This window comes from Oncorhynchus masou, chromosome 26 (genome assembly GCF_036934945.1).
Source record: "Oncorhynchus masou masou isolate Uvic2021 chromosome 26, UVic_Omas_1.1, whole genome shotgun sequence".
NCBI lineage: Eukaryota > Metazoa > Chordata > Actinopteri > Salmoniformes > Salmonidae > Oncorhynchus > Oncorhynchus masou.
In genome coordinates this window covers 1710922-1724242 of record NC_088237.1, presented here as the reverse complement: position 1 = coordinate 1724242, position 13321 = coordinate 1710922, and the positions used below count along the sequence as shown (strand labels likewise).

The window sequence follows — 13321 nt, the reverse complement described above, 5'->3', positions numbered from 1 at the left end:
GAGATTATGATCACAATTAACATGACTGCTACTGAGTGTAAAGCAATGAGAAGTAATTTACTCCCTCTTAATACCTTTTCATCTATGCTCTCTAACCTTCTCCATCTCTCTCCCTGTCTACATATAACTTTTGTGGAGAAACTCAACATAGAAAGATACAAAAATACCTGAGACAGTTTCATTTTCTACGTTTTATTTCGGACGTTAATTTGAGTCAGCTCAGAGAACACTCAGAAAGAGTAACACCAACATCCTTAACACATTCATGGGACCTGGGACATGTTCATTAGGCACCAAATGGAAGAAAATAGACAAACAGGGAGGGACTACCTGAACCTATTTCTCCAATAAGAAAGGCAAATTTTTGTTTTCTGTTGCTAAATGTTTTTTAACCGTTGCATGCCCTAATGAACACAACCCTGTCCACAGTATAAAATTCGGAATTATAATACCATTTTTTTTAGAATAGTAATTTATAGGATCTCTATGGTCCACAGTCTCTCTCTATCGCTCTCTCTCTCTCTCTTTCTGAGCCTTCTCCCATCTAGTATGGACTGTGTTGATCTTTAAAGAGGGTTTGCAATGGATGGTCCACAGAGATTTGTACACAGTTGAATGGGACACATGTAGAGGAAAAGGGAGAAAATGACAAAAAGAAAACATTAAATTACAACAACATATTCACTCACTCATATACACACACAGGCAAACACACTCAAACTGATGTGGAAAAGAACATATGAACAAAATTGTCTATTTAATGGGGATCAAGAGGAGAGAGAGGGGCATCCACACCGATTTTCTTCACTGAAGAAAGTACAGGCGCCACAACACTGGCGACAGACAGACAGAAGGAGAGCTATGCAGTTACAACCATATCCCTCTCAGCACCACCGGTCTTTCTCTTAGCCTCTACCTCCATTCCTCCTACTCCACCACCTCCTTCCTCTCCTTACCGGAACGTCCAGAACACCTGCAGTGAGGATCCGCCCTCTGGATAACACATCACATGACATCAACAAAGAACTCACTGGGGTTGCCCATGGCCATGCGGAATGATTGTCGTGAGGCGGTGAGTTCAGGGGGCACGGAGGCTAGGTCTCGGCCCGGGGGCGACCCAGGGGGGGCCGTGATGGGGAGGGAGGGCGGCGGCTGGGCTGGCAGGCCGGGGGGTCCGTACACCAGGCTACCGCTGTGGGAATGGGTGCTGTGGACACTGTGGGCCAAGCTGATCAGGCTGTGCATGCTGTGCTCGTTAGGGGGCACCGCCACTGAGCGATCACTGGGGGCATTTTCCTTCCTCAGCTCTGATTCGCTGCCACTCCCTGTGTGGCCTGTGGACTTGGACTCGCCACCACCAGCACCACCGCCTGCCCCCCCAGCAGCCTCTTCCTTCTTACTGCCACTGCAGTTGGACCCGCTGCTACGACTCTCTGCAAAGGAGAGAGAGAAAGGTTGAGAGTTAAAGGTGTGTACCCTGCATTCGGAAAGTATTCAGACCTGGTAACTTTTTCTTCATCAACACAGTACCCCATAATGACAAAGCGAAAAAAGTTTTTTTAGAAATGTTTGCAAATTTAAAAAAAAACAGATACCTTATTTACATAAGTATTCAGACCCTTTGCTATGAGACTCGATATTGAGCTCAGATGCATCCGCTTTCCATTGATCATCCTTGAGATGTTTCTACAACTTGGAGTCCACCTGTGGTAAATTCAATTGATTGGACATGATTTGGAAAGGCATAAACCTGTCTATATAAGGTCCCACAGTTGGAAAAAAAAAGCCATGAGGTCGAAGGAATTGTCCGTAGAGCTCCAAGACAGGATTGTGTCGAGGTACAGATCTGGGGAAGGGTACCAACAAATCTCTGCAGCATTGAAGGTCCCTAAGAACTCAGTGGCCTCCATCATTCTTAAATGGAAGAAGTTTGGAGCCACCAAGACTATTCCTACAGCTGGCCACCTGGCCAAACTGAGCAGTCGGGGGCGAAGGGCCTTGGTCAGGGAGGTGACCAAGAAACCAATGGTCACTCTAACAGAGCTCCAGAGTTCTTCTGTGGAGATGGGAGAACCTTCCAGAAGGACAACCATCTCTGCAGTACTTCACCATTCAGGCCTTTATGGCAGAGCGGCCAGCCGGAAGCAACTCCTCAGCCAAAGTGATTAATTGGATGACTGTTATTGATTTTATCAACTAACTATGTTTAATTGTTATCTGATTAAATTAATCATGTAACAATTTATTCCTTATGAGTTTGGGGCACCACGGGAAAAGTAGTTTAATGAGTTACTATCTCCCAACTTAAAGTCACTTATTAATCATTATTACCTCATATCAGTCTCATTTTGAATGTAGCATAGTCCTTGATATCTGCAAGAACCCTAACCTTATTGATGAATCAGCAATACACAAATGATTTATTTACTAACTAACTCAATAATAACACAGAATACATAAACACACACACAGTATCGGTTATTGATTACTAACGTAATACAATGAAAACAGGTCCCTAGTGGACGAACAAAAGCATGGCCGTTTGGTTATAAAAGATGGAGGGATGGAAAGAGAGGGAAAGAGAGAGACAAAGAGAGTCAACAATCTTTGTTACATTTGGAAGCTACGCTCACGGAAATACGAATATTTAGCACCCTAACCACTGCTCATTCGGATTAGAAATGCAATATATATTTATGCGTAGCTGTCTATCTCTGTTTAACTAGATGGGTTCTATGGTGAAGTTGTCGAGGGATGTAAGACTGATTTATCCACTAGAGGTCACATTGTCCTTTGTAGAGCTTCTCTGGTAGTGGAGTGTTTTTTTAGACAGATACATCAGATGTACCAATGGTTGTCATAGAGCCGAGGTTCCCAAACTTTTTATAGTCCCGTACCCCAAACATTCAACCTCCAGCTGCGTACCCCCTCTAGCACCAGGGTCAGCCACACACACAGTTTATTGCTATCAGTGTAAGCCTGCCACACACACTATACGATACAGTTATTAAACATAAGAATGAGTGTGATTTTTTGTCACAACCCGGCTCATGGGAAGTGACAAAGAGCTCTTATAGGACCAGGGCACAAATAATAATAATAATATAATAATAATAATTAATAATTTTGCTCTTTATCTAACCATCTTATATATAAAATCTTATTTGTTCATCAAATTATGAATAACTCACCACAGGTTATGAGAAGGGTGTGCTTAATAGGATGCACATAACTCTGTAATGTTGGGTTGTATTGGAGAGAGTCTGTCTTAAATAATTTCCCACACACAGTCTGTGCCTGTATTTAGTTTTCATGCTAGTGATGGCCGAGAATCCACTCTCACATAGGTACGTGGATGCAAAGTGCATCAGTGTCTTAACAGCGTGATTTGCCAAGGCAAGGATACTCTGAGCACAGCCCTATCCAAATATCTAGCAGTGGCTTCTGTACTTCTTAAGGCCTGGTAGCAGTATTTTGACGTCCGGATGAAAAGCGTGCCCAAAGTAAACTGCCTGTTACTCAGGCCCAGAAGCTAGGATATGGGATGTAATTGGTAGATTTGGATTGGAAACACTCTAAAGTTTCTAAAACTGTTAAGATAATGTCTGTGAGTATAACAGAACTGATTTTGCAGGCGAAACCCGAGGACAAACCAGCCAGGGAAAATGAAATTTGAGGTCATAGGATTTCCCAATGGTTTTCTATGTCATACCCTATTTATGAGGAACCTGGTTGCAGTTCCTATGGCTTCCACTAGATGTCAACAGTCTTTAGAAATTGGTCAATGTTTTTCTTTTGAGAAATGAAGAAGTGGTGCTATTCATTCCATGTGTCACTCTGAAGGTCCCTACTATTTTGGTTCGCGTGAACAGGAATTGGAAACAGATTATCCCGTCTTAAATTGTATTGATTATTTACATTTCAGGATACCTGAGGTTGGATTAGGAACGTTGTTTGAAATGTTTGGACCAAGTTTACAGGTAACTTATTAGATACTTTGTTGTCATATTGGGCGAGTTGGAACCAGTGTATTTCTGAATCAAACACTCCAAATAAATTGACATTTTGGGGATATAAAGAAGGAATTTATCGAACAAAATGACCATTCATTGTGTCAATGAGACATTTGGGATTGCAAAAAGAAGATCTTCAAAGGTAAGGCATTTATTATATAGTTATTTCTGACTTTTGTGTCGCACCTGCCTGGTTGAAAAATTATTTTCATGTGTTTCAATGCGGGGCGCTGTCCTCAGATAATCGCATGGTCTGCTTTTGCCGTAAAGCCTTTTTGAAATCTAACACAGCGGCTGGATTAACAAGAAGGTAAGCTTTATTTTGATGTATTATTACATAAAATTACATATTTTTGTGAATGTTGAATATTAATATTCTTGTTGTTTGAATTTGGTGCTCTGCAATTTCACTGGATGTTGTCAAATCGATCCCGCTAAAGGGATTAGCGTGTGAAGGATCACTAAGAGGTTATTAACAAAGTTAACCATTTTCACTGTAGTGTCCAAAACATCTTTCAAGCTGTCAGGCATTCCCTTGGCAGCAAGAGCCTCTCGGTGGATGCTGCAGTGTACCCAAGTGGCGTCGGGAGCAACTGCTTGCAAGCGTGTTACCACTCTACCATGTCTCCCTGTCATGGCGTTTGCGCCATCAGTACAGATAACAACACAGCTTGACCACTAAAGTCCATTTGAAGTCACAAAGCTGTCCAAGTACTTAAAAAAGATCCTCTCATGTTGTCCTGGTTTCCAGAAGAGGATGTCTTTCTTAATTGACCCCCCATAAACCTAACGGACATTTTCCAGGAGCTGTGCCAGGCCCGCCCTGTCTTTTGACTCATCCAGCTGTAACACATATAATTCACTGGCTTGTATGTGAAGCAGTAATTGACATTTACATATATTATATTTACATATATGTAATTCATTAACAGGGGTCTGACTTTATAGTAAGTACAGCATCCTATGATACAAGGCATTTATGTAATAAATTACAAATGGGTCTGACTCCAAGGAATGAGTGTCACACTGAGGCCTGTACTCTGGAGCGGGATCGATTTGGAGGTGGAGGGTCCGTCATGGTCTGGGGCGGTGTGTCACAGCATCATCGGACTGAGCTTGTCGTCATTGCAGGCAATCTCAACACTGTGCGTTACAGGGAAGGCATCCTCTTCCCTCATGTGGTACCCTTCCTGCACGCTCATCCTGACATGAACTCCCAGCATGATAATGCCACCAGCCATACTGCTCGTTCTGTACATGATTTCCTGTAAGACAGGAATGTCAGTGTTCTGCCATGGCCAGTGAAGAGCACGGATCTCAATCCAATTGAGCACGTCTGTGACCTTTTGGATCGGGAAATCCGGGAAATGGCAGGTGTCTTGGTGGAAGAGTGGGGTAACATCTCACAGCAAGAACTGGCAAATCTGGTGCACTGCAGTACTTAATGCAGCTGGTGGCCACACCAGATACTGACTGTTACTTTTGATTTTCAGCCCCCTCGCCCTTTGTTCAGAGAAACATTCCATTCCTGTTAGTCACATGTCAGTGGAACTTATTCAGTTTATGTCTCAGTTGCTGAATCTTGTTATGTTCATACAAATAATGTATGGACTAACATCCCACGTTTTCTGGTCTGTAGAGTTTAAACCATTTGTCATGTTCAGCCCGTGCTGTACATTGGCTGGTCCCGTAGTGGTCTCAATGTTTATTATTCAGGTTCAGGTTCCCGACCACTATACACACCATCATAAAAAAAGTAGATCTGTAACAAAGAGGTTTCAGTCTTCCCATACTGGAGAGTTTCTGCAAACTATTTATGACTGGCTGTTAAGTCATAAAACCGGCCCAACAACTGCCTCTCTCCTAACCTGTGGGACTATCTGTCAGCCACTGCCAGGTGATCTGGCACCTTTTGATCATCACCAAGGAGAGAGAGTCATGAAACCGCTTGGAGTTTGCCAAAAGGCACCTAAAGACTCTCAGACCAGGAAACCTTGCACCATCCTTACGGTGAAGCATGGTGGTAGCAGCATCATGCTGTGGGAATGTTTTTCAGGGGAAGGGACTGGGAGACTACTCAGGATTGAGGGAAAGATAAACTGAGCAAAGTACAGAGAGATCCTTGATGAAAACCTGCTTAGGACCTCAGACTGGGGTGAAAGTGAACCTTCTAGTTGGACAACGACCCTAAGTACAGAGCCAAGAAAACGCACCAGTGGCTTCTGGACAAGTCTCTGAATATCCTTGAGTGGCCCAGCCAGAGCATAGACTTGAACCCGATCGAACATCTCTGGAGAGACCTGAAAATAGCTGTGCAGCAAGCTCACCATCCAACCTGACAGAGCTTGAGAGGATCTGCAGAGAAAAATGGGGGAAACTCCCAAATACAGGTGTGCCAAGCTTGTAGCGTCAAATCCAAAAAGACTTGAGGCTGTAATCACTGCCAAAGGTGCTTCTACAATGTACAGAGTAAAGGGTCTGAAAACGTATGTAAATGTGATGTTGACGTTTTTCTATTTTTTTTATTATACATTTGCAAAAAATTTGAAAAACCTCTTTTTCTTTGTACTTATGGGGTCCTTACTGTATGTAGATTGATGAGGAAAAACAATGAATCCATTTTAGAATAAGGCTGTAATGTAACAAAATGTGGAAAAAGTCAGTCCAGTCATTTGGTTTGCCTTTCTGTGTGTGTCTCTCTGTTAGTTTGCGTGTATGTGCAGCGGAGCATCTCACCTTCGCTGTGCTGGCTGCCTGCACTCCCCCCCCTTCCAGGTTGGCTTTGGGGAGGCTCATGCAGAGGGTGTGGGTTGTAGGGCTGTGGGATGGGGTACTGGTAAGGGAAGGCAAGGGGCCAGGGGGCAGCCCCAGGGTGGGGCAGTGGAGCTAGGGTGTCTTGGTCGGACGCCCCACTCGACCAATCGTGGTCTCCCAGAGAGAGGTTAGCCATATCTGAGAGAGAGGGGAGGAGAGTAGAGAAAATGGGATGAGGGGAAGGGAGAGAGTGGAGGAGAAGGGGAAGAGGTGAAGAGATGGAGAGGTGAAGAGTCATAAAGAAAGCTATCTTGTGGAAGACAAAGAGATAATAAGACTCATTGCCACAGAGGTCTCCAAAGATGGAGAGGTGAAGAGTCATAAAGAAAGCTATCTTGAGGAAGAGATAATAAGACTCACTGCCACAGAGGTCTCCGAAGATGTAGTAGCACTGCTCAGAGAAGGTGATCTTGTTGACGGTGTGCCGGATGTAGCCGGCCTTCAGCAGGTTGCTGGCGTACTTCCTGGCCTCACGGCGGTCAGTGAAGCCCTCCATGTGATGGTAGAGCCAGTCCACCACGTCCGAGCCTGGGACAGACACAGACAGATGGAGAGAGTGAGAGAGACCTTAACAATAGTCCCTATGAAAGCGAGACAATACAGACAGAAGAGAGAGTGAAGAGAGCAGAGTAAAGAGAGAAAGAATACCTATGAAGGCGGAGGGGATTGTGATCTTGAGCCACATCCTGTCTCGCACCTCCAGGCCAGACTCTGGATTGGCCATCGCTTTGGCGATTGCTGCCATGTCGCTGTGAATGGATAAATGAAAGTCATCGAGTCCTGGGAGGGAAAGAAGGAAAAAGCAACAGTCAGATAGCTGCAGCAGTGAAACAACCCAGCAGGCAAAACTGTAAAAAACTGGTTGAAATGACATCCTAACAACATTATTTCAACTAGTTTCTGGTTGTAATAATAATTTCACCCAGTCTTGCCCACTGGGAAACACCAAGGGAGCCATTCATTCATTCATTCAGCAGCAAGCGGGAAATGAAGTAAGCAGAAGTGGCAGTCGTGCAGCAACCCACTAGGGAAAATGTATTGACAAGATGGCAGGATTGACTTTTCTGTCATCAGGGTCAGGTTATACGGACTAAAATAGGACACATTTTTCTACGCGTCTTTTTAGAGACCAGAAAAATATGTGTTTGCCTGGTTGTAATCTGGGACGTTGCTTCGACCAGAAAACAACCCAAATTATGTTATTTTCTACCAGATGTCTTGATGTCGTCACAACCAGATTTCGACCACAAACTTTTGTCATTGGGTTGTCCCATGCCAACTCTTGCCCGCTGGGGATGGTGGAGAGGGAAAGGGAGGGGTGACTTACGCTCAGTCTCAGGGATGGAGCTTGTGATGGAGGAGCTGGTGGAGGTGATGGTGGTCAAAGAAGGGCTCATACCATACACTGGGTACGCCCCCGTCATTGCTGCGGTGTGGGACACCCAGGCAGCAGGGTCTATGGGACGGATCGGCTCACCTACACAGAGAAAGAGTTGTTTTGTCTCTGTGGAACATGGTAAAACATATTTACATCGATTTTACCCCGTATAAAAGCAAATGAAATGTCAAATCTTAGAGGTGACATTTGGTCCTCCCAAGAGGAAAATATATCCATCTGAGGAAGTTTTTACAAAGTCATTACGTCTAATTACATGATGCTGTGTGTGAGTACTCACTTCTCGGCAGTGTGAAGCATCCTCGAGGGTTAGGATCCCAGCACTTAGCCACAGTCAGAGTAATAGGGCTGTCAACAATTACACACAGCAAACACAGTGTACACACAGTTTATACACAGTTTATACACACACAAACCAGCAGCAATGTGTGATACTCAGTACGTATCAGTGTGTAGGTTTCAGTGTGTGTGAGACTGCTCCTTACCCTGGTTTATGCACAATCTCCCTCAGTACTCTGACTGCATCATCACTGTGTGATCCTCAGCACGTATCAGTGTGTAGGTTTCAGTGTGTGAGAGACTGCTCCTTACCCTAGTTTATGCACAATCTCCCTCAGTACTCTTACTGCATCATCACTGTGTGATCCTCAGCACATATCAGTGTGTAGGTATCAGTGTGTAGGTTTCAGTGTGTGTGAGACTGCTCCTTATCCTGGTTTATGCACAATCTCCCTCAGTACTCTTACTGCATCATCACTGTGTGATCCTCAGCACATATCAGTGTGTAGGTATCAGTGTGTAGGTTTCAGTGTGTGTGAGACTGCTCCTTATCCTGGTTTATGCACAATCTCCCTCAGTACTCTGACTGCATCATCACTGTGTGATCCTCAGTAGGTTTCAGTGTGTGAGAGACTGCTCCTTACCCTGGTTTATGCACAATCTCCCTCAGTACTCTGACTGCATCATCACTGTGTGATCCTCAGCACGTATCAGTGTGTAGGTTTCAGTGTGTGAGAGACTGCTCCTTACCCTAGTTTATGCACAATCTCCCTCAGTACTCTTACTGCATCATCACTGTGTGATCCTCAGCACATATCAGTGTGTAGGTATCAGTGTGTAGGTTTCAGTGTGTGTGAGACTGCTCCTTATCCTGGTTTATGCACAATCTCCCTCAGTACTCTGACTGCATCATCACTGTGTGATCCTCAGTAGGTTTCAGTGTGTGAGAGACTGCTCCTTACCCTGGTTTATGCACAATCTCCCTCAGTACTCTGACTGCATCATCACTGTGTGATCCTCAGTACGTATCAGTGTGTAGGTTTCAGTGTGTGTGAGACTGCTCCTTACCCTGGTTTATGCACAATCTCCCTCAGTACTCTGACTGCATCATCACTGTGTGATCCTCAGCACGTATCAGTGTGTAGGTATCAGTGTGTGAGAGACTGCTCCTTACCCTGGTTTATTCACAATCTCCCTCAATACTCTTACTGCATCATCACTGTGTGATCCTCAACACATATCAGTGTGTAGGTTTCAGTGTATGAGAGACTGCTCCTTACCTTGGTTTATGCACAATCTCCCTCAGTACTCTGACTGCATCATCACTGTGTGATCCTCAGCACGTATCAGTGTGTAGGTTTCAGTGTGTGAGAGACTGCTCCTTACCCTAGTTTATGCACAATCTCCCTCAGTACTCTTACTGCATCATCACTGTGTGATCCTCAGCACATATCAGTGTGTAGGTATCAGTGTGTAGGTTTCAGTGTGTGTGAGACTGCTCCTTATCCTGGTTTATGCACAATCTCCCTCAGTACTCTGACTGCATCATCACTGTGTGATCCTCAGTAGGTTTCAGTGTGTGAGAGACTGCTCCTTACCCTGGTTTATGCACAATCTCCCTCAGTACTCTGACTGCATCATCACTGTGTGATCCTCAGTACGTATCAGTGTGTAGGTTTCAGTGTGTGTGAGACTGCTCCTTACCCTGGTTTATGCACAATCTCCCTCAGTACTCTGACTGCATCATCACTGTGTGATCCTCAGCACGTATCAGTGTGTAGGTATCAGTGTGTGAGAGACTGCTCCTTACCCTGGTTTATTCACAATCTCCCTCAATACTCTTACTGCATCATCACTGTGTGATCCTCAACACATATCAGTGTGTAGGTTTCAGTGTGTGAGAGACTGCTCCTTACCTTGGTTTATGCACAATCTCCCTCAGTACTCTGACTGCATCATCACTGTGTGATCCTCAGTAGGTTTCAGTGTGTGAGAGACTGCTCCTTACCCTTGTTTATGCACAATCTCCCTCAGTACTCTGACTGCATCATCACTGTGTGATCCTCAGCACGTATCAGTGTGTTGGTTTCAGTGTGTGCGAGACTGCTCCTTACCCTGGTTTATGCACAATCTCCCTCAGTACTCTGACTGCATCATCACTGTGTGATCCTCAGTACGTATCAGTGTGTAGGTTTCAGTGTGTGTGAGATTGCTCCTTACCCTGGTTTATGCACAATCTCCCTCAGTACTCTGACTGCATCATCACTGTGTGATCCTCAGCACGTATCAGTGTGTAGGTTTCAGTGTGTGTGAGACTGCTCCTTACCCTGGTTTATGCACAATCTCCCTCAGTACTCTGACTGCATCATCACTGTGTGATCCTCAGCACATATCAGTGTGTAGGTTTCAGTGTGTGTGAGACTGCTCCTTACCCTGGTTTATGCACAATCTCCCTCAGTACTCTTACTGCATCATCATTGCTCATGTTTTCAAAGTTAATGTCGTTCACCTGGAGAAGAGGGGATGAGAGACGGGGTGATGTAGAAAAGGGAGAGAAAGAAACCAGGAAATCCTACCAACCAAGTCCAATTAAAGACCCCAAAATCATTCCTCCTATTGTCACTTTCTTGAAACTTATAAATACTTTTAAGCACGACTTAAGTCATTTTTGGGGGTTTCTGTACTTCACTATTTATATTTTTAGAACATTTTACTTTTTACTCCATACATTTTCCCTGACACCCAAAAGTACCCAAAATATTTTGAATTCTTAGCAGGACAGGAAAATGGTACAATTCACACACTTATCAAGAGAACATCCCTCAAAATCCCTACTGCCACTGATCTGGCGGACTCACTTAATTTTTAAATTATGTCTGAGTTCTGGAGTGTGCCTCAGAAATTACAGCCCAAATAAATGCTTCACAGAGTTCAAGTAACAGACACATCTCAACATCAACTGTTCAGAGGAGACTGTGTGAATCAGGCCTTCATGATCAAATTGCTGCAAAGAAACCACTACTAAAGGACACCAATAAGAAGAAGAGACTTGGGGGCTACTGAGTGGCGCAGTGGTCTAAGGCACTGCATCGCAGTGCTAGCTGTGGCACTAGAGATGCTGGGTTTGAGTGCAGGCTCTATCGCAGCCAGCCGCAACCGGGAGACCCATGGAGCGGTGCACAATTGGCCCAGCGTCATCTGGGTTAGGAGAGGGTTTGGCTGACAGTGATGTCCTTGTCCCATCGTGCACTTGCGACTCCTGTGGCTGGCTGGGTGCAGATGCACGCTGAAACGGTCACCAGGTGCACAGTGTTTCCTCCGACACATTTGTGATGCTGGCTTCCGGATTAAGTGGCCATCATGTCAAGATGCAGTGCAGCTTGGTTGGGTTGTGTTTCGGAGGATGCACGGCTCTCGACCTTCGCCTCTCCTGAGTCCATACGGGAGTTGCAGCAATGAGACAAGACTATAACTACCAATTGGATGCCACGAAATTGGGGAGAAAAGGGGGTAAAGGTAAAAAATGTTTAAAAAAAGACAACAAAAAAAGAATAAGAGACTTGCTTGGGCCAAGAAACACGAGCAATAGACATTTGACCGGTGGAAATGTTTCCTTTGGTCTGCAGCCCAAATTGGAGAATTTTTTTCCAACCGCCGTGTCTTTCTGAGATGCGGTGTGGGTGAATGGATGATCTCTGCATGTGTATTTCCCACCATAAAGCATGGAGGAGGAGGTGTGATGGTGCTTTGCTAGTGACACTGTCTGATTTATTTAGAATTCAAGGCACACTTAACCAGCATGGCTACCACAGCATTCTGCAGAAATACGCCATCCCATCTGGTTTGGGCTTATTGGGACTATCATTTGTTTTTCAACAAGACAATGAGTGATGGCGTGCTGCATCAGATGACCTGGCTCCACAATCCCCCGAGCTCAAGAAAATTGAGATGGTTTGGGATGAGTCGGAACGCAGAGTGAAGGAAAAGCAGCCAACAAATGTTCAGCATATGTAGGAACCCCTTCAAGACTGTTGGAAAATCATTCCAGGTGAAGCTGGTTGAGAGAATGCCAAGAGTGTGCAAAGCTGTCAACAAGACAAAGGGTGGCAATTTGAAGAATATCAAATATAAAATATATTTGGATTTGTTTAACACTTTTTTGGTAACTACATGATTCCATATGTTATTTAAATATAATTTCAGCAATTACATTAACTTTTGATACTTTGATGTATATTTAAATCAAATACTTTTAGACTTTTACTCAAGTAGTATTTTACTGGATCACTTTCAATTTTAAGTAAGTCATTTTCTATTAAGGTATCTTTACTTTTACTCAAGTATGACAATTGGGTACTTTTTCCACCACTGTTAAACACAAACGCTCAACAAACACCTGCAACAGCATGTCTCCAGGCTCGATGCGTCCGTCGGCGGCCACCGCCCCTCCCTTCATGATAGAGCCGATGTAGATTCCTCCATCTCCTTTCTCGTTACTCTGACCCACAATACTGATGCCCAGGAAGTTATACTTTTCTGCATGAAGGGAGGGAGGAGGAGGAGAGGAGGAAGGAAGAGTAATGACAAGAGAAAGAAAGAGTGTTGAACAAAACAAAGGATACCTTCCCTACAGATGTAAACCAATAGCCAGAGTGAAGGATACATATGAATCCCTCTGAAAGGGGAGTCTTTGGCCTCTGATGTAAACCAATAGCCAGAGTGAAGGATACATATGAATCCCTCTGAAAGGGGAGTCTTTGGCCTCTGATGTAAACCAATAGCCAGAGTGAAGGATACATATGAATCCCTCTGAAAGGGG

The 13321-nt window shown here is 44.4% G+C and overlaps 1 protein-coding gene across 2 annotated transcripts in view; it reads right to left on the bottom strand.

Annotated features, from left to right (window-relative positions):
• Positions 1-176: 176 nt before the first annotated feature.
• LOC135514627 (segment polarity protein dishevelled homolog DVL-3-like) overlaps positions 177-13321 on the bottom strand; it is a 56222-nt gene continuing 43077 nt past the window's right edge. Inside the window, exons 8-15 of one of the 2 annotated variants that reach the window (XM_064938067.1) lie at positions 12899-13038; positions 10935-11011; positions 8504-8571; positions 8155-8304; positions 7476-7607; positions 7188-7355; positions 6750-6965; positions 177-1433 (exon numbers count right to left, since the gene is read on the bottom strand). In XM_064938067.1, the coding sequence (XP_064794139.1) occupies positions 1006-1433; positions 6750-6965; positions 7188-7355; positions 7476-7607; positions 8155-8304; positions 8504-8571; positions 10935-11011; positions 12899-13038 (1379 nt within the window). In that variant the 3' untranslated portion in view covers positions 177-1005. The remainder of the gene's footprint in view (positions 1434-6749; positions 6966-7187; positions 7356-7475; positions 7608-8154; positions 8305-8503; positions 8572-10934; positions 11012-12898; positions 13039-13321) is intronic. The other variant, XM_064938068.1, reaches the window with a different exon arrangement.